Here is a 25,551-nt window from a genome sequence, read left to right as displayed (position 1 = left end):
TTTTCTGATCTGCTATTTTTAGATCAAAGAAGGACTAAGAAACTTAGTTTGGGGTCACACAACAAAGATAATGACATGATTTTTTAAAACATTTTAGACCGGATGAAACATGAAGGCTAAAAGGGTTTCCACATATTACCAGAATACCTTAAACATTAACAAGTAGTTCCCAGTTTAGTGGGGCAGAGTTTGCCAAATAATCCAACAATTGCTTCCACAATAAGATGCTTTTTCTCTCTTCCCATGTAGTGATATCAAAAGGTTATAATCTCTTTATGCATCCCATCTAAAGTGTAATACAAGTTCGTAATGCCAGTTTGAGTTTTTGGAATCTGCCTGCAAGCAAATATGTATTTCCTAATCCAAAAAAAACAAGTGCATGTTTTTGGTAGACAATAATATCCTAGAATAATAATAATAATGTGCAGTCACAGAGTAGTTGTTCCTTTTTTGAGAATTGGCCCCTTCTTGCCCTGTTCTATTTCTCTCCATTATTCCATAACAGCATCTACAGCAGCTCCCCAAGAAACACATCACTCGTAGAAAGGGCCTTTTATTCTGAAAAATCCCAAATGCAACCGCTGCTACTGTACAAAGAGCAGGTCACACAGTGTCGGCTGTTCAAAAGACAAGCAGGAGAAATGGCTTTTTAATTTGCTGTTTTCAAAGCAATTTGTGTGTTTTGGTTTAAATATATTGATGTTTAAGTTGGTTGGATAAGCTACGGCTGCATCCATTTTTTTTTACCAATTATATTTTTTGTTGGTTTTGCGATAGCAATTAAGATTGTGTTAAGTAACAATTGCAAATAATTAATTAATTGGCTAAAACTAAATGATTAGTTCATTTCGCTAAAAGATTTTTTCTAAAATGGTCTGCATACATTTCAAATAGGGCTGCAACAACGGATCGATGAAAATGTGATTTATTAAAAGCGTTTTCATTATCAATTCGCTGTGTCGCGCGATGCAGCGGAGCAAAAACAAAACCGCCGAGCCGACGCAGAGGAAAGAGCAGCCAGCAGCACCGGCAGTTGTTGTGAGTCACCTGACGCAGGTGTCTGTTCGACTAGTCGGCCAAGGTGTGCGAGCATTGTGGGGGAGGGCCGCTACGGCCGACGGGGAGGTTGAAGAGTATTTCTTTTTTTTTTGCGTGAGAAATTGGATGTGTGGCGGGAGTGCGTTACTACAGACCGAAATGAGTGACTGTCACGCTCAATGCGTGACACGTGACGGCCCTGAAAGTGTGTCAGTGGCAAAATATGCAAAGCCGACGTGGACGGGAGCACCACGTTGTCCCGTATTGAAGTGAGGAACGTCACGAGCCTCCAGCAGCTATGCTGCTGTTTACTCGTCATTAGCGTTAGCTCGCTAATAACAGCAGTTAGCAAGACTTAAGACACATTTTTATTTACTCGCCTCTTTTGGACCATTCATTTTTCAATCTGTTGTCTTTTATATGTTTCGTGCTTTGTCCCATATCGGTTATTGTTGACAAATATATTTATGTGTGTTGTAGTTTTTAATGCTGTCATATACGGTAGTCTAGTGCGCCTGCGCATATACTGTGGCTTATACGGTAGTTGATGTTACGCCAGTAACACTGTGAAATTAAACCAGCGTGGCTAATTAAGGAGAACCCTCTAATGCATTTATTTAAAAATGCCATATTAAATTCATCTCATAGTACTTGGTTGTTTTTTATCTGTACTTAGATAGTGTGTATGCATTTACTTAACTTGCACTATATAATGATGGTAATAATTTAAGTAAACATGGGTGTGTGTTTGTGAGTGTGAGTTTGTGAGTGTAGTATAGAGAACAAGTTCTGACGTTAAAACAAATGTTAAATTGTTAGATTTTCTCATGTATGTTTCTTTATTTTTTTATAAATTATTATGTTCGCGGAGCAACTTGTACTTGAAGTATTTTTGCAATGTGAATTTGCAGTTCTGTTTTAGAAAGGGTTGAAAAGCTTTTTAAGGCTGTTTAAAAAAGAAATCTGATTCATCGATTAATCGAAGAAATAAACGACCGATTAATTGATTATCAAAATAATCGTTAGTTGCAGCCCTAATTCCAAATATCACGTGTATGTCGTGTAGCTGGTTGTTTTCTCTGGTTGTCGTGTGAACGAGTTACAAGCAACCTTTCAGACAAATGTCAGGCACCTAAAAAAAAAAAAAGCTCTTTCCATTGCGATATCTCCTTCTAGCGAGCGCTTCTGTCTGCCTCCCTCGCATGGTGTTAAACTCCCCCAGCGTTTAGGATCACAAAGAAGAGTCCACCCCCCCTCTGCCATCGCCTCGCTGGAGGAACTTTAAAGGAAGTGGAGCTGCTCTCACATTCGTTATCCCGCTTGTCAGAGTGAACGTTGTCTGGAAAGGAGACGCGTGATGTTGAAACGAGTTCCCCCCCCCCACCAGCAGGTCAGCCGAGGTCAGACAGAGCTTCATTTAATTGCTCGACTCGACCCGCACACTGAGCCATACGCACAAACCGTAGGATGCACACGTGCAGTAGGTGTGTCACTTCACTTCACTCAGGTAGAAAAAGGCCGAGAGAGCGTTGACTGAGCGAGTGCCGCTCTCGTGATCATGAGTGGAGCTCTTCCAAAGGTTAACGCGCAACTTGTGTTCGGAGAGGAATCTGAAACGGCCGGGAGCCGCCGAAGGGTCAGAACGACTCAAACCCCTGAATGACGATGTTCTGCAGCCTGAGAATGAGAATGTGCAGTGGAACTTGTGTAAAGCTGTTGTGGGGGGTAGAGATGCATGCTGATGTTAGCATTTTCCTCAAATCACCTCTGTGCATTAACTCAGCCTCACAGAGCTGCAGACTGAGAGTCTTTTTTTGCGTTTATTTTACTGGGGGGGTTGAGGTTTGGGTGCACGTCCCGTCTGGCCGTTCGAAGCCAAAAAAGGAAGGAGGCGTCGTCTCACTACTGTGCTGCTGTTTGGTGGTCGTGGCTGCGAGTGTCGTACTTCTGATTTCAGAAGGTGGACATTCCCATTACGGGGGACCACCTCCATCGTCCCCCGACTTCGCCTCCTCCTCGTTGTATTCGCATCCTTCCGCCGCCGGCCCTGCTGACACCAGGCCACCGTCCCACAGCGCCGGGACGTCCCGGAGAAAGCCGTGGCAGAGACGGGGATGATCCGTGTCAGAAACACCCCTCCTCCCCTCACTTCCTGTCTCTCACTTTCAGTCTCATTGTGTGTCTGCCTCTGTGCTCGGCGTTGAGGGCTCGGCCGGGTCAGCGTGATTCACGGCGGTAAGCCGAAGGAGGATTGGATCTATTTATAGTCTCGTCTGACCCTGAGTCGGTTTGTCTGTTTCTGTCATTCGTTTGTCTCATATCAGTTGGTTTTACTTTCATTGAAGAAAGACTGATCAGCCTTAACAAGCTAGACCTCTCACTCCCAGAGATCAATCAAGATGCTCACACACACACACTAAAGATTCCTTTAACCGAACACTGATCCATGTGATATGCAATAGACTGTATTGACTTTGAAATGCTGGATTAATGCTCCGTCAATGCATATGTCTGTAAAATGAAGCCAAATACAATTACAAGACACTTGAGGCCACAGTAAGAGACATTGAATTCCTTCGTCTGTCAAGCCGGCAGTCTAATGTAACACAACAATGGGAAAAGTGTGTGTGTGTGTGTGTGTGTGTGTGTTAAGGTAGGAAACAAGCTGAGAGACATGCTTTTAGTTTTCATTGACTTGTCTGGACAGTCACTAAAAGCTTCAAATGGAATCACTAGATGTTCTAATGGCTTTGCGCCACAACAACAACAACAACAACTTGGACACGCGACGCACACAGATGCACTCCATTACTGTGTGGTTCTTGAAAGTGTGTGAATAGAAAACAAAAACACTAAACGGGCAGACTTCATCTAGTGGGAAGGTGGATGTTTGGCTCATTCGTTTCTGCTCCTTGAGTGATTATTTGAAGTGTTTTGCAGATATTGTCACGTAGTATATATGAGGGTGTTTGCTTTATATGATGTCAGTTAGTTGGTATTTAGAGTCTTAAGGAGTAGTAAGTATTTTCTGTGAATCGGAATCTGTTATGTTGTGCAGGTGTGAACACGCACTCTACTAATTAGACTTTAGGCTATTTTTGTTCTCGTTGTACAGAAGTGAAAATAGAGCCAAGAACAAACCGCACACTAAGCTACTATGTACCGCTGTGTTGAGCTTTACGTTGCGGACGATATGATGTGACAGCATCTCTCTGTGAAGCTGTGAAAGGGGTTTACGTATCTGAAACAAGTCTAATAAAACCTTACTGCCGTAAAAGCTGCAGTAATGAAGGTTATAATTCATTACCAATGGTGTGATCGCTCTCTTTTGCTTTTATAGGGCGAGCCGCCGCATCGCTGCAGGTCTCAAGTACCTAGTTTCATTCAACCGTTTATCTCTGATAATGAGGCGACCGATTAGGTGATTCCATCGATCTACAGCAACACTTTATATCTTATGTTGAACCGAGATGTGTTTGAAACGATGTGTCAAATGTTGTTCTATCAAGCTGTCATTTTAATATTAGTATTTTTGTAGACTTCTACTTTCTTTCAGTTGTATCTTTTGTATTTAAAACTGATCACCTTCTGCAAATACTCCATTCTTTCCTCTTGGTTTCATTCTACAGAATTTGTGCGTTGTGAAGCCTGTGCTTGTTCGCTTGTCTCTCTGCTGAAAACTCCTCAGTCATTGCTAGCGTCCCCAAGCTGCCCAGACTGTCTGCTACCACAAGCATAACAACGCCGTCGTCTCAGGCCAGCACTGGAAAATAATACTATTTCTGCGGGCTGATCCAACTGCTGCGACTCCAGGCAACCGAAATATCCCATTATGTCTGTCAGAGTAAATTGGTGGAATGTCTGCAAAATGTTTTTTTTTTATTTCTCACAGACACACTGGTCAGAATAAAGCATGTTTGTGTGTTTGTATGAGGTCTAAATGAAAAGCATGGGTATTGAACTGAGCAGGATAGACCTACACATACCTGCGGGATAAAAACTGCAGCTGATTGGCAAATCAGGGGGGGGTCAAAGGTTACGGGTCAAACTCAGGATGGCGTGTCGAAGCCTCCGTGTCTCCTCGATTTAATCAATGCGCGTCTATCAGTTTTGAGCTAATTGACATCTCTCATTGACCAAGTGTCTGACTGCACCTACAAACAAACAAGTTGGAAGAACCAGCTGAAACTAGAACGTCATCAATAGTACTTGTGATGCCGGCCGTCCACATTGAGTGTACCGTAAATAAAGTAGCAGTGAATTATTACTGATGAGAGGCCGCTTATGTCAGTTGTTTGTCCCCTGAATCACTGCTGCCAGTATGTGAGATACATAAGCGCATCTCATTTTCATACATTTTGAATGTCTTGTATGCACACAAGGCCACAGTTTACATATTTATGTAGTAGTTTACATTTTCCACTGCCTCCCCAAAGGCTCCTCTCGCTATTAGTATTTCCTGTGCTTGTTGCAGTTGGTTGCCGGGTATGAATAAACTCTAGCCTATAACTACAGCTGTTAACCCGTGGCTTACCTCCACCTTATTATCTGGGCTCATTGATTATTCATTCATTAGTTTCTACTACACAGTTGTCTATATGCTGCTGCCTGTGCACCCATGGGACTGTTGGATACCATATCTTCACTATTATTTGCATTTAACTTTGTTTTTCTACACGGTACCTTGCTGGCTAATCAATCTGCAGTCATTACTCCGGCTAGTTGACTCAACAGGGTTGAACATGTTCCCCCCCACAAATTTTCTCCTGAAGGTTTTTTAACAAGACGCCTCTTGTTTCCATAAAGATTATATCGTTGCCAAACTGCTCGTAACTCAGCAACAAAAAGCCACTCTCACTGTGGCTATCTGACATTTAAATTAGTCGCATCCCAGTCACTTGTACATGTGGTGTCTAAATGTTCTAACATTTTGTGAATCTATAAATAAAAAAAATAAAATAAAAAATTGATCCCTCTGTATTGGTAATGTAAGTTGGTAGTTGTAATCACCACCATTATAATGATTTTAAATGGTTAAAAAAAGTATGTTTTCAGTTGAAGCTACAATAGTTTTGTGCTACAGAGCTCGGTAGGTTCAAGAGAACGTCCACATTTGTTTACGGGAAGTTGTGTTGACCACAGGACGTGAACGGCGCTCTGAGTGAAAGCGTTGTGTTGCTCCGATCCATCCGTCCCACACTTCACGTGACTTCCCCCGGCTTAAAAACACACGATGCTGAGCCAGTTAGCCTCAATGGGCTCATGTTATTCTAAGCGGGTGGAATGACCAGTGCCTCTCCCCCGCTTTCACTCACACACACATAGACAGACACGCACACACACACACACACACACACACACACGTAAAGCAGCCCCATCTTTCCCGTGAGACCAGGTTGTAGGTGGCAGGTGTGTCTGGTATGTACTGAACCTCTGACACCATGCATTTGTCACCAGCATATTTCTGTCCTACAGACAGTCTGCCTGCCCTTAACGCACGCGCACAAATACGGACACACACAGATGTCCTCCACTCGCCATTAGGATCATTATCTGGGCGCTGATTGTATTAAGGGCGGACCCACAAGACTAATTCCACTAAGTGCAAAGAGCGTTTGCTAGAGGTTGTGTGTGTGTGTTACAGTGTGTCTATCTGTCCAGTTGTGCAAACTCATATGAGTTGATGCCTTTTCGCTTGTCTGTGTCTCTTACCCTGTTGACTCATCTCCGCTGCCCCATCCAGCTCCAAGTCGGTTACAAGATGGCGGGTTTAGGGGAAAAGAAAATGTTTAATCATCGCTGCTGATGTCCCTCCAAACCAGACATCAAGTTATATAAATCATGTATTTGCTGTGTGTCTGTGGAAAGTTATAAAAAAGAGGTTTCCAATGTCACTGACAACAAAGTCTTGTTCTTTTCTTGCTGATACTTGAGTTTAGTCTTCACTGGTTCGTCCCCATCTTCTCTGCCCTCAGACCACCAGAAACTGGAACGGGAGGCGAGGATTTGTCGACTGCTAAAACATCCAAACATAGGTGAGTGGATTAGTGGAGCGGCTGTGCTAAGTTGGATGTTAAGAAGTCACCGCAAAAGTCTTACTTTAAATTCTCACGTCTTTTTCTCCCTTTTCCTCTCGCCTTGATAATCGCCAATATAAAAAGAAAATATTGATCCTTGATTTTTGAGTTTTTTTGATTGATTTTTCAACCATACATTTTTTTTAACTTTTTTTCAAAACTTTTTTCGGCCTAATATTTTTTACTTTTTTCATATGTAATATTTTTTCAAAACCTTTTTCTACCGTACCTTTTTCAAAACGTTTTGACCTATATTTTTCGAAGCTTTTTTCAGCCAATTTTTTTCTCAAAACATTTGTCAACCATATATTTTTCCATATTTTTTCAGCCTAATATTTTGACTTTTTTCTCAAAACATTTTTTGACCGGATATTTTGTCACCTTTTATCCAAAAAATCTTTTTGGCCTAATATTTTTTTACTTTGCTATATATGTATATTTTACTGTACACCCACACACACATGAAGGGTATAATAACAGCATGATGTGTATGTTTTCATTCATTCCCTCTTTTTCTTCTTGGTCTCACTTCCTGCTTTGTCATCGTCCTATTATACCTTTTTTTTCCCCCCCTTTTAATCTTAATCTCAAGGGGAGGGCAACTCAAGTTATCTTGTCTCAAAACGTAAGATGTCTGAAGTGAGAAGAGAGTAATATCCAACACTTTCAGGCCTAATTTAAAGCACTCCAGTGCCTTCACCCATGTTTTTAATCTCCCTTTGAGGTGGCTACTTATCAACACCTGATGATAATCGGAGTCTTTGTTGGCAACGGCTTCTCCTGTGTGAAGAAAATGTGTCTGCTCGTCGGTGTTCACTGTCTCAAATGAATTTAGCAGTATCACATTAATTATGAATGACTAAAATGTGGCAACCGCTCTGTCAACTTCCAACTTGTCATCCAAAAGCTGATTCCTGGTTGCCAACCAGGCAGGTGGTCCTCAGACTTTAGAAACCTGGAGTGGATCCTTTCGTGGAACCAGGCCGTGTATCACTGGACCTCCTGGGCCTTACACAGGCCAGTGATCAATGACAAATTGATCATCTGCCACAAATGGCCGAGGCTTTGTTATAATGGACAACTGAACTCAAGCAAAGTAAATAAACGATTTTAATCGTGAATTAAGATGCTCCGTTGTCATTATTCAATAAATGGTCGAACTAGATAAAGAATATAAATCAAAATCAATTCTGCACAATTTACAGACTTACATAAATTAAATTAGACCAAATATAAGACAACAACTCCAACTTGTCATCAAGGTAAACTGCACTTTGTCTTCGCTCTCCTCATTATACGTTGTTCATGTTCTTTACCTTGCAGGTATCAGGCAGCTGGATCTGATGTCTTCGGGATGTTTAAATAATATAAATGCCAAATATTGTACTTTATTCTGTGAAGTATTCTTAAACGATCTAAAATGATAACTTGTTATTTCATAAGTAGTATTGTGCAGCAACTCTCAAGCTGATCATCAAATATCAAAATAACAAAGTGTTACTGGGATTAGAAACCGTCATGTGTATAAAGCGCGCGCGCGCACACACACACATACACACACACACATACACAAACTCCGATTCATTCAAGGTGATGGTCGTCTTAACTTGATTTCTAAATAAAGTGTCTCTCTTTCTTCCTCGCTAGTACGACTCCATGACAGCATCTCAGAGGAAGGCTTCCATTACCTGGTTTTTGACCTGTAAGTAAATCACATTAACACGCACGCACGCACGCACACACACACACACACACACACACACACACACACATTCATTTCTGGAAATCTTAGAACTTGAAACCAAAAAGTGATAGCAAATGCCACAAGGTTAATATTACTCAACCCACATGTGTAATTCCAAGAAAATTAGAAATAGTTTAAATAAAGTTGCTAAGAGTCACAGCCACCGTGATGCAGATGTATATTTGTAAAGCGTGTTTCATCCACTGGCGTGTGATTTAACTGTTAGAGCAGTTAGAGCGTCACACATGGACCCCGGTGGATCTAATGAGGACGGGTTGCCGCATTAGGTCTCCCAACCAACCAGAGTCTCCGTTGTGTTTGTCTGCAGCGTCACCGGAGGAGAACTTTTTGAGGATATTGTCGCTCGAGAGTATTACAGCGAGGCCGATGCCAGGTACAGTATGTCGTCACGTGTCATCTTATGCGCGGCTCGCCATCTCTCTCGGGCGCGGCGCGCTTTCAGGCTTCCAAATGAGTTGTGTGAAAGTACAAAATGTTTTGCCATTCAAATGTTGTGTTGTGCTGCGCGCCTTAGTAGAAGAAGCAGTGCTTGTGGCTTCCGGCACGTCTCTGAGGTTTATTTTTGACCCGTGGCTTTTTATTCCATTAATAAACAATGAGAAAGCTGTTCTCTGTCTAAGTTTTTAGACGTTATTTTGGGCCTGTTGTCAGAAGCTGCAGTTGTTGTTTTTTCCGCTGCAGCACATTACCTGCTTGGATTGTGCGGACTGAACTGTATCCACACGCTCCAGCAGACGTGTGGTTGTTAGTTTATTAACCTGCTCATAAAAATAGAATTACATAAAAATAACTCCACATGATCCAATGAAAATTCACACGTTTAGGAAAGCTAATTACTGAACATCACCGTCATGTTCGGGCTCCTTCAGCAAGGAATACGGAATACTTTTCCTGTTTGTGCCTGTTAATAGGGAGGTCTATTAACCCTCTGGTGACACTGAGGCAGTAATGATACATAATGATTATCAATCCGGTGTAATGGTGTTGTTCAGGTGCTTAAAGACATATATATAGTTTTCCTTGTCTTTCAAGTATTCTATGAAATAACAGCTAAAGTCAAATTTTGTATATTCTGTATACAAGTATGTATATACTATACCTCAATACATGATTCCATTGAAAGACAATAAATTATATTTAATTATTGCTTTTAAATATTCAGATTGGTAAAAGAAGGCTCTGACACACATCGTGGATTAGTTCTCTTCTGATATTGAACTCAGAACAGAATTCAGGAGGATAGAATGTGGAATGCAGGTTCAAAGTGAGGCGCTTTCCTTTTGACTGCTTCACACACACACACACACACACACACACACACACACACCCAGAGAGAGAGAGAGAGAGAGGACACAACCCTCCCCAAATCGTCTCCGTGCCCCCGTCCCGACCCTGACTTCACCAACTAATGTCAACTTCAATTTGAATAAATTATACTGTTTTTATCTGCGCATCAGACCAGCAGAATTGCTGATACGTAAGCTTACATAAGACCTCCCCACAACACACACACACACACACGCTGCCTGCTTCACATGCTTTCACTTCACTACGTAGCAAACTTTTCTCCCACATACAACTCTTATCCTCTTGTGCAACAACTCGCACATCGCAAGCGTTTTTCAGTGTGACATTTTGTAAATTGCAGGTACGTTGGAGAGTCATTACAGGGCTCTCGCAGGTTCATGCATGAGTCATACACATACCAGTTGGGTTTTTCAGTGGAGCGTGTCGCAATAAGCGGGAGGAAATGATCTCATTTTGCAAGTCACAGCCGGGCATGTTGTAAATGTTGGTGGAACAGGCTCCCATTCAGCCACAGGAGCATTGGGCTCAGGTTTGTGCCTGAACAAAAGTGTTGCGTGAGTCTTCATGAAGTTCATTTGGATTAAAATTCAGAATGATCAGACAAGCCAGCCTCAGAAAATAGAAAAGGATGAGATGCGTTACTCCTTTTGAATCTAGGGAAAACAATGCGTATTTTCAGCTATTTGCGGTATTGTACTTGTTCACATGGAATGTGACGGATATGGTTGTGTAGAAAGAAAAAGAGAGAAGTTGAGACCCTGCTTACTTTCTCACTTCACAGTGAGTCAATAGAGGCGTGGGCGTGAGGGGGGGGGGCTGTCGCATTGTGTGTTTTTAAAAGTCACTGAAATGGTCGGACGCAGCCCCCGCAGAGCTCGAGGTGTCATCTTTCTTTGTCTTTTCTTGTCTTTCTTCATCACTCAGCCTGTGTTAACATATCCCGCCCTTCCGGTACAGAATCTCTCCGTCTCTGACCTCGCCGGAAAGAGTTGAACATTATATAAAATGTTGTAAAAAAAACAAACGAGAGAAAAGGATCAACGAGGAAGACGTTGCGTAAAGTTTAAACATGTAAAAACCCTCACTGACGGTTCTACTTCCTCCTTCAGCCTCCACTCTCTTTGCCTGTTGTCTCGTCTCCTGGTGGGACGGGTAAACCCATGTGTCTCCCCCCCCCCCGTTCTGATCCTCCTCTGTTTCCTCCAGCCACTGCATCAATCAGATCCTGGAGAGCGTCAGTCACATCCACCAGCATGACATCGTGCACAGGGACCTCAAGGTGAGCCATCGCATCCCAACCAGCTGCGCTTATCGCACTGAAATGACGCCTTGTGGACTCACAGACGCTGCGTCGTGCATCCCTCTGTCCACCTGCCTTCTCTATTCCCCATGTCCATCTACGCCTGTGCCCCCTCCCCCCACCTCTGCTCTTGTCCCCTCTCACCTATCCTCCCCCCTCCTCCCGCGCGGCTGAGGAGTGACGAAAGCAGACCAGCTGCTATTAATAGCTGGTCGGTGGATGAGATGAGTGACGAGATTTCCCTCGCAGCCAGACTGACCCCCCCCCCCCCCCCCCCCCCCACCATTCCCTTCAGAGAGGCAGTTTCAGAAATATGATGATGATTACAGGTGATTGATGATGAGGACAGAAAATGGTTATCTGAACATTCAGTGATAATGTACAAATCTCTTTTCATGTATTCAAACTGCAACTATGCTGCATCGTTCTGTGCAGCCAAATACTGTTCACACACAAAAAAACATATTCAATCACCACAGGGATCCCGAAGTTTCCAAAAATACCACGAAGACGTCTTGGACTAATTTCATACTTGCAGGCAGCGCAACAACAGTCTTGGATTCTGGAGTCTTTGCTTTGCTTTGCAAGAACTTCTTTGGGATAAAGCTGCCAAATCTGTACTGGAGCCATGCCGTTACCAATAAAGCCAGAGACTTGTTCCATGGGAAGGTGTGACCTCACACTCGGACGCATCACATCTGCGCCTCCCTGTCATCCTGGGAGGGCCGCTCGTTGGGGGGGGGGGAATTAGAAGAGAGAGAGAGAGAGTTGAACGCTGTTGGCTCGTGGCAGGATGAGTTGCCATGGCAACTGTAGGGTGAGGTCACCCGGCTGCTGCAGTGCCAGCGTAGGGACTCATTATGCCACGTCCCATCTATCTGTCTCTCTCTTTTCTTCTGCTGCTCACTCTCCAGCTCTCTGTCCCTGTGCAGTTCCCCTGTAGCCCCCCCACCCTTTCTCTCTCCCTCTCCTTCCAATTATTTCAGCTCTGTTCCAATAGATGGGAGGGATGATAGAAGGGAGGGATGGATACATTGATAACTAGGGAGTGACAGATGAGAAGACCACGAGCACAAAGACGTGTCGGACACCCGTCCATCCGTCAGCACTTTCCCCCCTCAAGCAACCAGAGGAGTCTCTCCCTGCTGGCCGTATGAAAGAATGCAACGTTGATTTACGCATTGGCTCCTTGAGTAGCCGCAAAATCATAAGTATACGAAAAAAATGCTGCACGGGCTTGGATTTATTTATCTTCTTTATCCTTCTTTATCGAAGAAGGGTTCATCTGTTGTCTTTAGACCGGCTCACCTAAGCATATCTCAGAAGGCTCCTGGACAGTCAATGCTTCCTCGGTCATCACAGAGCATTTTCCCCCTCTTTCTTTATTAAAATCATCACGTATGTGAAGCGGTTTTAAGCTTGCGAGGGTGTGGCTTATGGGGGAGGGAAATGCAGAGAAAGTGAACAGCTTGCAGTGAATTACTTTCAAATGAACTTTCCGTCGGACGAAACTAGACCTTAAGCATTTCCTCAATTTCGTCTTCCTCTCCCCTCAAGTGGCGTGATATAAAGAGTCAAATGAGGAAGTAGAGAAAGCGGCGGCGGTGTCCCGGTGTACATGTCCTTTGAATGATTGTGCGATCAGGAGTGAAACAGTGATAAGTGCCGTGTCTGAAAGGTCTCTCTGGCCTGCTTGAACTTCACTGAATATTTAAGACCCTTTGTTATTAGTGTTGGCCTGCAAAGAATTTTAAATTGATGGATTTTGGCTGCATGTTTGGCGTTTTACAGACGCACTATTAACTCTGTGTGCGTCGCAGCCAGAGAACCTGCTCCTGGCCAGCAAGATGAAGGGAGCCGCGGTGAAGCTGGCGGACTTCGGCCTCGCCATCGAGGTGCAGGCGGACCAACAGGCCTGGTTCGGTAAGAAAAAGCACCCCACCGACAACTGCAGCGTGAGACCTCATTATCTGTAACTATCTCACACAAAAATTCACTTTCAGCAGCAGCGTTTGCTTCAGCAAGAAGATCTCCAACACTGCTAGAGAAATAAGGGAGGGTCAAGCCACTGGTCGTTTCAGTTCCTGTAAAAGAGAAATGATCTAACTTCAGGGGAATAGATTGGGAGAGGAATCGTTGCTTTTTAAACACCTACGTCAAACAACTTAGTAGATGTAAGGTAGTACTGCATTTTATTTAGTTTAAACATTAAAATAATCTTCAAGAATTATATAAGGAATGTTGACCTTATTAAATTGAACTCATTCTTTTTTTCCAAACCCACATGCATTTTCATGCAAGTGTTTGTGTATTTTTGCAGGTTTTGCAGGGACTCCAGGCTATCTGTCCCCAGAGGTGTTGAGGAAGGACCCGTACGGGAAGCCAGTGGACATATGGGCATGTGGTCAGTTATTCTGCTCTCTGTGTGCTGCTGCGTTCACATGCTCACTAATGTCCCTCACTGCCATTATGCATTTTACACGCTGTACACGTTGTGTGTGTGTGTGTGTGTGTGTGCGCCAGGTGTGATCCTGTACATCTTGTTGGTGGGCTACCCCCCCTTCTGGGACGAGGACCAACACAAACTGTACCAACAAATCAAGGCCGGCGCATACGACGTGAGTACTTCATGGTCATTCACTTCCGATATGTCTCAAAACAGGAGTGTTGCGTAAATATACATTACACTGTCTTTGTCATGGCAACGGGTAAATAAAGAGAAGTTTTGAGTTAACATTAATTGGGTAAACCGGGAAATGAATATTTTTTTTATTGAGTTCTAAAATGAAGGCCATTATTTGAGAACTTCATCAGTTAATAATTTAAAAATATTGAATAGCGGAGTTTAAATAAATGGAGCTCATCTTTGCCGGCTCATCGCAGGTTGGCTGATCAAAGTGTGTATTTTGTAAATCTGTCCATGAAGATGACAGCTAAGGTCCGTCGAGCTCCATCTTTGTTGATTAAATACATAATCTCAAAATCTGAAGTGAAGGAAAACCAGTGCAAAGCCTGGAGATGAGCCCTACAGGACACCTTGAGTCCAGGTTTCATCAAATAACACACCGCTGCTGAGCTCCAAGTCGTTTAGAAAAGATATTTTAGCTTTTTAATTGCTTTTGTCATCGCATGATTATCTAGCTGTAGAAAAAAATAAATGATACACTGTGACACAGCGATAGGCTTATTTATCACATCTTATTGTGGTCCTCTGGGAGAATTTATTACCCGTAATAACTTCCATGATTGGAAGCAGCCACATCTAATGAATGTGCATAATCTGAGCAGCATCGATGTGAAGTGGCTGTGACAAGCCCTCATAATAATGTGCACTTCTTCAGTATCATCACTGCCATGCAGATGCCTTGAATCTCATTGTCATGTCTTTTGATTTTTTGCTACTTGGATGAAGCAGCGGGTGTAGATGGCTTTTACAACTCCACCTGTTGAGGACTTGCATGCATTGACAGAGAATTAATGCATTGTTCAAATTATGTTTTGTATGATACCCATCAAAGAGAGACAAATCATTGCACTGTTCCGCACAGTGTGCATGTTCTTTTTCCGCAATACTCTTAGTTAATCAGTAATCAATACATAGTCAGTGAAGCAGAAAAGGAGACGGTAGGCAATAAAAAATCAAATAATGTACAATTTGATGTTGAATCAATGAAGTTCATGAATGCGAATCAAAACTATTCATTCACTTTCTCGAACACAATAATATTTATTAATATACACATATATATTATATATATGTGTGTGTTGTCAAGCAAGAAGGATAAAATGTTTAATGAAAGCATGAGACCAGTGATATAAACTCTCTGATCTCTCCCGTTCAGTTTCCTTCTCCGGAGTGGGACACTGTGACCCCCGAGGCCAAGAATCTGATCAATCAGATGTTAACGATTAACCCGGCCAAAAGGATCACTGCGGACCAGGCCATCAAGCACCCCTGGGTCTGCGTAAGTCACGACCCGAGTCGCAAACCAACTTTTAAAAATGGACGATGGTTTGAAGTATATAATCTTGATGGAGACAAAAATATAGCAGTAGGAGGTGTATTAATATAGAAAATAGAACCAAGATGCTAAAGCTTTGCGTTCTTTAATTGATGACCCATTTGGAATCAATAATAAAAGAGGGTGAAACATTTAAGATAATGTTTTTCTCTCCTCTACAAACAGCAACGCTCCACTGTGGCCTCCATGATGCACCGCCAAGAGACCGTGGAGTGTCTGCGCAAGTTCAACGCCAGGCGGAAACTTAAAGTGAGAATGGACACACACACAGACACACACTGGTCCACCGTACGCAAATCCTCATGCCTCTGGGTTTTTGTGTGTCCAGGGAGCAATCCTCACAACGATGCTGGTGTCCAGGAACTTCTCAGGTGAGCTTTGGATGTTGCACTCTAAATAAAGAGACAACAGTCTTCATGTGCACGTGGACTTAAGGTGCTGTTGATGGTACAGATTTGAAGAAGCTTTTCAAACAAGCACCCAGGTTTAGTCGTTCGATTTATTATTAATTAGGACAGTGATTAAAACCCAGTGATCTGAGATCTCGTTGGGGCAAATGTTACGCGGCGCTGTTGTTCTTCATGCTGCCTCAACCGCATATTTTTATTCTTGTTCAGTTCTGCTTGTCGGCTCTGTCTGCAGTTTTCATTTTGCACTTCAGGGGTTTGGCTTGTGTTTCCTCCTTGCAGAGCAGTTTGATGATCGAAACACAGTTCACCTATTATGGAACATCCAATTTGTAGGCTAGACGGTGGCCTCTCGCTCTCAAGCCAGTGGCCCGGTGTTTATATGCTTTGATGTAAGTAAAGCAGCTTCGGTGGATCGCGGCCAACCACTTTCCACTGGCGGGGATTGATCTTGCCTGAACAAAGCGGACGAGCCAGACCTCTGAAAGGCTTCATAACATAACTGCAGGCGCGCTTACCAAAGAGCGTCCAAGCACACAAGAGAAGATTTCCCTTCTGATCCATTTAAAAAGGAATTAGAACTCCGTGTGATCCAAACAGTCTCTGGAAACCCGCGTGCCGTCATTCTCCTCTAAAGGTTGATCAGGCTTTAGTGAGGCTCTCGACCCACCAGGGCCTCCACATTGAATCCCTCTCTGTCCAATAGTGGGACGGCAGCATACCAGCCCTGCCGCCACCACCAGCACGGCCTCAATGGCACAGGAAGGTACGTCTGCTTGAGGGGCTGTAGGAGTCAGCTTTGCGCTCGGGGCTTTTTGGCATGTGGGGCTGGGCTGCTTGGACCCCTCCACCTGCTGCCTGCTGGCCTGCACACTGATGAGCCACTTCGGAGCGGTGGTCGTTGCACTGCGGCATCCCAACGCACAAACACACACACACACAGAAACATGTAAATGGAGACGGCAAACGACAGCACTCGACCTTCGAGCACTGCTGCGTGTCCCGGTGCTTTAATACACGGAGCCGCCTCTCATGGTCTGGCTATTTAATTTCCCTCTTGGTGCTTAACAGCCATTTAACTGACACCCGGCAAGACCCTCTCACACCCGTCCAAGTCCCGCAGCTGCCACCCAGCAGAGCTCGGCTCACGCCGCATCAACGCGGCTCGTGGGTGCTGCGTGTCTTTTGCTCCGCAGCGTAAAACCTCGGGAGCCTTTTCCCCTCCGGTTTTGAACGTACTTTGAGTGGGTTTGTGTCCCTGTGCTCGATGCAACCCTCCCGCCGCATGGCTGAGGCACCAGCAGCCAGCCGTGCATGTTCATGGGCGTAAAGTGCAGCACAGAATGCAAACCCTGCATGGGAAGCTGTACAAACAGAATGCACAGTGTCCTTTGTTTTCTCTTCCTCTGTGTCTCCTCTCCCCTGCCTGCTCTGCTGTATTTATACTGTGTCGAGAGCCTAAAGGCGTCAGTATGCTTCGAACTTTTTGGAATCCCCCAACAGCGTCGGGAGCCTCCTCCCCTTGGAACGTTTAATTTATGAGGGGTTATAAGAATTTAAAAAATAGAATAAAATTGAAATATGTTTTTGCTTGTGGACTTTCCTGGACTAGTCAGATGTGAAAAGTTGAAAAAACAATATCAACCATTCATATATAAACCTATTAGCACACAGTCATCTATGTGCGATCATGTGGTCGGCCAGGCGCGTGGCTGATGATATGAGGAGGTGGCAAATCAGTGGTGCAGAAATGTTTTACATTTGGCTGTTTTGAATAAAATGTGGTCATTTGATCCAATAAGATAGACTTTTATAATGATTTCCCCTTTTACGTTACTTTTGTAGCAGAGACATTAATTCATGGTGTGGTAAAATTTAAAATAAATACAGGTTTTCAAACTGACTTTCAAAAACAATTCCTCTAAAACCCTTTTCACCTGGTCTGATCAAAGACATTACTTTACCCAAAGTGTAGTTTGGGCTACTACAGTATATTCATCGGGAGAGTCTTAAAAACACCACTAAACACGTGAGATGTCCTCTTCCTAAAAGTTGGCTTTTGATTTTTACGACAATTAAATGTGAGAATTCAATGAAATATTCCCCTCAGCCAAGTGGCGCTTAGGCGCTTCCCATTGGCCGATACGTTATTCATCCAGGTCGTCTCTCTCCGGCGGACCGGTTTGAACGAAGCATACCGAAGCTTTGAAGCTTTGGAGCTGCTCGCTTAAAGGAACCAGGGCTCGATTGGTTTTGATGCCACTCTGATCTACTCGGTGATGAATTCGCAGAGATGTCGTGCTCGTGAAGTGAAGGTTTCTGCCAATTTTGATAACCGTTAATAACGGCTCCTTTGTAGGGAGAGAAGGCTTTGAGGTGGATGCGGCATGTTTCAAAGCCAGCGTCATCGCATGAACCCACAAACGCTGTGACGGCCATTTAACGAACGCTTTGACTGCTGTTATGCGTTGATACGTTAAGATGCAGATGTTAAATACATTACTGTTTTCTCGCCTTCTTCATCGCTCTCTTCCCTACTTTGTAAATGGAAGGTAACACAACACAAAAATGAGTGTTTATACAATACTTTGTGTATTTTATGTTTGTGTGCACGCTTGTGGACCTTTTATTCAGTTGTGTGTTGGTGAAATGGCTGAAATTCAGGTTTTGGGGGAAAAGGGGCTACTTTTTATGTTTTACTTACTTATTGTTTATGTTTTAACTGCTCCCAAAAATGTTGATTGTATGGATGCTGAATTTTTTTGTTTTTTAAATTAAAAAAGGTTAATTATCAACTTATTTTTTCGCTGTTATGCTTTAAAATCAGCACGTGCGTGTGTCACAAAGAGGAAAATAGACACATTAATTCAGGGAAAAGCTATTTCTGGTAAGATTATGAGATAAGTCCCAGTATTAAAAATATCTTTTTATATTTGGATCTATCATCTCATCCTTTTTGACACGCTCATAATCTTGATGGTTTTTGTTATACTAAATTATATTTTTGACTTAAAAAACATTGTTCTCAGCATTTCTTACAATTCTCATCGTTATTTACAAATTTTTCATCATAGTTTTGTATGGATTTCTGAATCCATGCATTTTGACAGTGATTTGCCGCCATACTTCCCTTTCTTGTCTTTGGTTTGTCGCTGGCCGAGTGACCTCGACTGACGTTTTCGGACTCTGTCCTCACTGTGTTGTCTCTCTTTCTTTCAGCGTGCAAATCCTTACTAAACAAAAAGTCGGACGGCGTGAAGGTAAGTCTTCTGATCCGTGAGGGTTTTATTGACTTTACTGCTTCTGTCTGTTTTGGTCCGTCATCCCAACGACTCTCTAACTACACGTATCTCACGTGGAAAAGCATTAAGGTCTTTTAGTGAGGTTGTCTTCCTACTGTGGTGCTCAGTTTTTAAAATGGTTATGGTACAAGTTTAAGAGTGGGGCACGATTAATTCAGATGTAATTTTAATGTGAAAGTAAGGACACAAAACGACCCACAGCCTTTTACATTTATTTCGTTTTCTGTCGCCAGGCTTTCTTTCATTCACAGCGATTCGGGCGAACGTCATGTGTTTTGTTTTAATCGGCGGTCAGCGTCGATGCGTGCAGTGAAGCGCCATGATCGACCAGGGACAAAATAAAGTTCTGGTTACATAAAGTCACTTGAACAACAACTAAATCCCCAAAACATCCTACAAATAACCTGCACGTTCAATGCTTTCCGCACTCTAGATCTCATTTCAGTATTAAACTTCTTCTGTTGTTTTAACAGCCGTTAGTGACCCTTTGTCTCATCTTTGTTCCTCTGTAAGCTTGTGCTGCTGTTTTGTTTATCTCGCAATCGGCTTCACTTTTCTACTATTATGACGAGTTCCTTGTTTCCCGGTGACCCCTTATTCTTTTCCTCCTCCTTTCCACGGCTGTCTGTCAGAAAAGGAAGTCCAGCTCCAGTGTTTGTTTGATGGTGAGATCGGCTCTGTCGTTTTTGTTCATTTCTCATTCTCTGTTTCTCTGGGTCCTTCAGAGGCTTTATTCCCCCCCGGCGCTCCCTCTCTCCTCTCTGTGTCATCTGCTTCTTCTTTTCCCCTTCTGGGCGGAGACGTGTGACGCTTTCCTAACTCCATCCGACATCCCTGCATCCCCTTCTGCCATCAGCAACACCAAAACACACACACACACACACTCTCCCCATTCCAGCTTTCCTCTTCTGGCGTTTACTTACCTAACAGCTCTGACCCTCACCGCACTGAGGGTCATTATAATATAATTCATTATAATATAATGTTATTTTTATATCGCATTCATACTGATCATTATCTGTCATTAAAAAAATTTAGTCGTTACCGTAGATGAAACCAGATGAAACCGACGGATCTACAGATTAGTAACAAATAAGTAACAATAAGTAAAATGCATTGAAACCGTAAGATGATTTTCAGAATTTATTTATTAACCTTTTTGATTAGTTTTCGTGCAACAAAAGCAGCCAAAACTTTAAATCTTTAAAAATTTGGGGAAAAGAACATAACTTTTCACATAAAAGCGGTTTGTAGGATCACAGTGTTTTTTTTAAATAGCACTGAAAATAACGCTGAATTGTATCATCGTGTGCCAGTCAATAAATACTGAAAAAGAGCGGAAGAAGATTGTCCGTCAAACCAGGAACATTATAGATATCAAAGCCTTAGAAAATAAACAAGCTACGGAAGTCTTATGGCTGCTTCGTAATGCAGATGTTAACTGCACATGTGCTGCGTCGGTCTCAGCGTAGCACGTTTACATTTCTCTTAGTTATGTTCTGTTTAGATACTTTTTAATGTGACGCAGGGGTATTTGTTCATGTCAGAGTGTTAGAAACGAATCACTGAAACACTTCGTGGGGCTTTGCTTTTAACCTTTCGTCCCTCGTTTGTCCACCTCCTTCATAACTTTATTGTTGGGATACTGATTGGAGGAGCTCTTGGTTCTCCTTCCCCTACAGTGCAGCTCAAACTGTGTTTTCTTGTCCACTTCACTCCGCTGTGTTCCAGCAGAACAAAACCAGACAAATGTGATTGTTTGAGAGAGTTACAAATCCATTCACTGGGATAAACAATTCATTATAACTGTTGTGCGTATGAGGTACTTTTTGTTTTGATTTTCATAAAAGTATTGCATGAATTGCAGAAATCACCGCAGCACATTTCTTCTACCCATTGCAAATGCATCTCAACACACCGGCAAATGTAGCGACGCATCATGTCTTCCATTAAATCAAATTATTTCCCAGGAGTGCAGCCAATGAACTCATTCACCAGTTTAATTACAACGTATGTTGTATATACTCACGGTGTACCAGGGACTGTAAGGGTTAGGGGGAACTTAGCGGTTGTAGTCGTGCTAAAGTTGTTTCCTACACTTCATTATTATTATTATTATTATGGGAATAACATATTGGAGAAAAACCTGTCATCAAGGCCCTTCACTGCATGCACAGACCTCAACTGGTAACCATTATTCTAAAACCAGTTTCTGACTCGGTTTGGCATATTTTGGCTGTGCTTCTGCCAGAAATAGTTTACCGATTTCTGGTGTCTGTTTTAGGTTCGTACTTGATTTTTCTTTAAATCCCCGGGGGGATGTTGGTTCACAAATTTGTAAAAGTGCTGGGAAAATACTTCAAATCTAATCTGAAGACATGTTCACTCTTGTAAAAAAAAATGCATGTGCTGAATAACTGTTCTGTATTTTGACTTTTCTTTTAATGTGGTGAATGTCTGCAAAGGTTGTAGACGGTAACTGCAGGAAGACACCAGGACACGCGACTCAGAGCCCTTCGATCACTCCATGCACCACCAGCAGAGAAATGAAGGAGTGGGTTTAGTCAGTCTGTGCACGCACACAGTGGTTTGAGCAGGATTTAAATCTCTAGTTCCTGCTACTTCCTGTTAAATGCACAACAGACGAAGGAGAACACAACATCTGCCCTCTTTGAAGCGCACGAGGCAGCAGGGTTCAGATGATTCACTCAGGTTTCCAAATAAATGCGTTTAGCATTGAACCGCGCTCCCAGATTCTACACGCACAATAAGACCAGGATTCCTGTTGGGCGTGGAACGGCTCGCGTGTCCACCTGGGGGTTCCCATAGGCTGGTTCATGGTCGCGGCCCAGTGGGAGTCATTCTGTGTTGTGTTTCTTTGCTCCAGTCGCAGGGAAACAGTAAAAACAGTGTAGTAAGCAGCAGCAGCACCAAAGACAGCAGCATGTCATCCTCAGCACCAATGGTACCTCATCTCTATTTGGTTTCTCTCACATTGCTTTTGTTTTAAACGGCATCATTTAATCGTTTTCATCTCCTTTGGTTTGCTGTGCTTCTCGTCTTTTTGTGTCACACCGTGTGAAGGCAGATCTTTTTTCTTTCCACCTGGTGCTCGCTCGCTCTCTCCCTCTCTCTCTCTCTCTCTCTCTCTCGTGTCTCATCTTCTGCCTCTCTGCTTCCGTTTTGAACACAAACCTCGACATTGGACGTGAATTTGATGACTTTGAAATTGAACGACTGCTTTGTGCCTCCGAGTGTCTCCCCCCGGCTTGTGTTTTACCCAGACGTCCTGTGGACACACTCGTGTGTGTGTGTGTGTGTGTGTGTGTGTGTGTGTGTGTGTGTGTGTGTGTGTGTGTGTGTGTGCGTGTATACATTCACGCAGTGACAGGTAGACAAATGGCTTTCATCTGGCGGTACAACAGTAGACACTTTAATCGCGTTCCGCTCAGCCATTTCCTGGTGACTCCTGGCTGATGGTTCGCCTTTTAAGAAGAACAGGTTTGTGTCGACCTGTTGGAGAGCAGAGCTCCACAAAGATTGGACCTCTCCATCATCACGCGAGTGTGTGAATTGTAAACGACGAGGACTTCTGGATAAAACGGGCGCGGGAGTGGACGGGCCACAGAGAGAACATCATAGCAGTGCGAGGATTCGGCCCCTGTGTTCATGTATAAAAAAACAAGCAAAATGTAGCGCTGAGGCAACAGAATTAAGTCACGGATTGGTTCAAATTGTCCAGTTAATCCCACATGTCTTCCAAGGGGCCGGATGTTACCACTGTTGTGTAGTTCCAGGTTGTTTGCATCAGGAGACCGGCGTCTCAGAGTTTGCTTCGCGCCGAGTGTTTCTGCGGCTCGAGGTTGGGGATGAGGAGCGGACGCACAGACGCCACGCGTGTTGCGGCGTGGAGTGGAAGGCGTTGATGACAACAAATTCAGAAGCTCGAGCTCAGGAGAAAAAAAAACGCCCTATTTGATCACAGACATTACAAATCAACACACACACACTGGAGATCAGCAAGTCCAGCAATGACGTCCCCTCCTCCTCAGTCGAAGCCCGAGCCGGGGAACCCGCGGTCAGCTGGTCCACGTTCACCCTGCAGGCCACATCGCTAAGGACGTCCCACTGAGCACCGCGACATCCACACTCCTCCAACTGCTCACCATTAATGTGCCTCAGCTTCTCTGCTGTGTTTTGGTGTGCGCGCACGCATCTGTTTTGTGTGTTTGTTGTCACTGGGTGTCGATATCCCCCTTCTCCTCCCCCTCACCTCCCCCACTATCACCTCCCTGCATGGTAAAGTGTCTCCTGCCTCCCCCCCAGGAAGCCCAGACTACTGTTGTACACAACCCAGCTGATGGCACCAAGGTAAGCCCCCCTCCTCCCACCACCACGGACCACCAACACTCGCAAGCGGCCCGGGGAGGGTTTTCTCTCCATGTTCCCTGTGCATCTAAAATCGTAATACGAGCTGGTTTCTGTCAGAGAGTCTCGTCTCTTCCTGTTTACTGGCAGTGAGGGTCACTCCCATTTCCACCAGTGGGAAGTTCCACTGTTATGAAGACGCTGGAATAGATTTAGAGTTTCAGTGTCTTGTTATAATCTGCTAATAGAAAATAATGTTCAGCATGAAACAAAACGGGCAATAAATGTTGAAAATAATAAAAGTTCAGCTGGACCATATGAACACAACTGTTGTTCTTAAATATCAACTGTTTGAATTGTTGAACTTTGGAGAAAAGTCCAATATTTAGGATTTTTTTAATGTTTAATATTTGCATATGGTAAATTAAAAAAATATATTTATATATCAAAATATCACAGATTTGCCTGAGAGGGCTTTGTATTTTACACTATAAGGAAAAACTGCCCTGAAAACAAAAGGGTTTAAACCAGCTTAATGCGCTTCCTTTAATGCCAATTAGATATTTAGGTCTATATTTTTTCTTATTTAATTTTTGACGATTGTCTATGCTCAGTCTTTAAAAGCGACGCATGCAAACTGGCTCCGAAAACTCCCGTCAGACCTCTTAGAAAGACGTGAACCCTCCACCAGCTGCTTGTGCTGTTATGTTGGTTTACAAGCTCAAAAACACACCAGTAGAGATTAAGGTACTAAGTGCTGCTACACAACTATCTTTAGTTTCACAAACAGTTGCTTCCTATTAGTCCCACTGGCACAAAATGTTTGCCGCTTGTGTGTGTGTGTGCGTGTGTGTGTGTGCGTGTGCGCGGCTCTCTGCGCTTCCCCCCTCGCTGCTGTCCCGGCTGGTCTGTGCTCCTGGGAGGGAGTTGTCCATCTGTCCGTCAGGTTGTCCTCTTGTCCACGTCTGGGCAGGTTGTCCAAAGCGTCCCGACCTCGTCTCCCGCTGTCATGGAAATAGCGACTGGTCCTAATGAATCTTTCGCTCTCGCCCCCCAAACCTCTCTGTCTGACAGGGCTCCACGGAGAGCTGCAACAACGCAGAAGAGGAGGAGATGAAAGGTAGGAAAGGTACTTATCCAGCTTTCACCTTCTCTGCACGTCTCTTTTGTCCCCGTGTTGAACTCTCGATCAGACGGGAAGATTACAATATACTTCGTCACCTCGTAGCTAACGCGCTGGACGCCGGTGTACTCGGACGCATTTGACACGAGGGGTCGGATGTGGTCGATAACAGTCTTGTGAATACCTCTTTTTTCCGTTGTTGGCGTGCGCGAGTGCCACTTAAGCCTTTAGTTACTCGTCTGCTGCTCGGATACGATCGCATTCTCAGTCTGCAGGTGAATGAAGTAGGACAGAGAAACCTCCAGGGAAAAAACGAGCTAATCCAGTTACTTAAGGCTGCTTTCTGTGGCTTTACCAGCACTTGATCTCATGGTGGATAATCAGCGACAGGCCATCGAGAGGCTGTTCTCTCCCCGAAGCTGAGCGCACTTCTTAATCAGAATCAGAGGCCATTTATTGCCACATATGTTACACATAGAGGAATTTGACTCTGGTGCAATATAAGAATAAAATACAATTGTCCAAGCTGAAGTCAAGCGAAGTTCTCTGGAGTGAGGCGTAGAAGCAACAAGTGGAGTAAGATAAGTATTCCATCCGTTTATGTTGTGCATCTCTTCTATCAACACAGACTGTGTGTCAGTGTCTTAAATATGTAAAGTGTGCTGACCTGTGTGCGTCCTTCATGATTGAGAATAAAGCTTCTTAAGGTAATTCAGTGGATCGGATGTGACCTGAGGGACTTTGCTACGTCGGGTTACTGGTTCAGGTTATTTGTTTCTTACTTTCTGGGGTCTGAATCGGCCGATATCGATCATTTGTGTTCTACCTCACCGACCTGTGA

The 25,551-nt window shown here is 43.7% G+C and overlaps 1 protein-coding gene across 28 annotated transcripts in view; it reads left to right on the top strand.

Moving 5' to 3' along the window:
• The window catches only part of camk2g2 (calcium/calmodulin-dependent protein kinase (CaM kinase) II gamma 2), a 39,486-nt gene that overhangs the window by 8,305 nt on the left and 5,630 nt on the right, over positions 1 to 25,551 (top strand). The window contains exons 3-18 of one of the 28 annotated variants that reach the window (XM_040179054.2): positions 7,014 to 7,073; positions 8,763 to 8,817; positions 9,188 to 9,253; positions 11,395 to 11,467; positions 13,309 to 13,411; positions 13,809 to 13,892; positions 14,012 to 14,106; positions 15,331 to 15,453; positions 15,676 to 15,759; positions 15,839 to 15,881; positions 16,624 to 16,683; positions 19,137 to 19,177; positions 19,852 to 19,884; positions 22,107 to 22,184; positions 23,546 to 23,590; positions 24,662 to 24,707. In XM_040179054.2, coding sequence (XP_040034988.2) covers positions 7,014 to 7,073; positions 8,763 to 8,817; positions 9,188 to 9,253; positions 11,395 to 11,467; positions 13,309 to 13,411; positions 13,809 to 13,892; positions 14,012 to 14,106; positions 15,331 to 15,453; positions 15,676 to 15,759; positions 15,839 to 15,881; positions 16,624 to 16,683; positions 19,137 to 19,177; positions 19,852 to 19,884; positions 22,107 to 22,184; positions 23,546 to 23,590; positions 24,662 to 24,707 — 1,089 coding nt within the window. Of the gene's footprint in view, positions 1 to 7,013; positions 7,074 to 8,762; positions 8,818 to 9,187; positions 9,254 to 11,394; positions 11,468 to 13,308; positions 13,412 to 13,808; positions 13,893 to 14,011; positions 14,107 to 15,330; positions 15,454 to 15,675; positions 15,760 to 15,838; positions 15,882 to 16,623; positions 16,684 to 19,136; positions 19,178 to 19,851; positions 19,885 to 22,106; positions 22,185 to 23,545; positions 23,591 to 24,661; positions 24,717 to 25,551 lie in introns of all 28 variants that reach the window. The other 27 variants (XM_040179053.2, XM_078104764.1, XM_040179059.2 and 24 more) reach the window with 27 other exon arrangements.

Source organism: Gasterosteus aculeatus, chromosome 6 (assembly GCF_964276395.1).
Source record: "Gasterosteus aculeatus chromosome 6, fGasAcu3.hap1.1, whole genome shotgun sequence".
Taxonomy (NCBI): Eukaryota; Metazoa; Chordata; class Actinopteri; order Perciformes; family Gasterosteidae; genus Gasterosteus; species Gasterosteus aculeatus.
The sequence above is the reverse complement of the archived record's forward strand: the minus strand, read 5'-3'. Positions and strand labels throughout refer to the sequence as shown.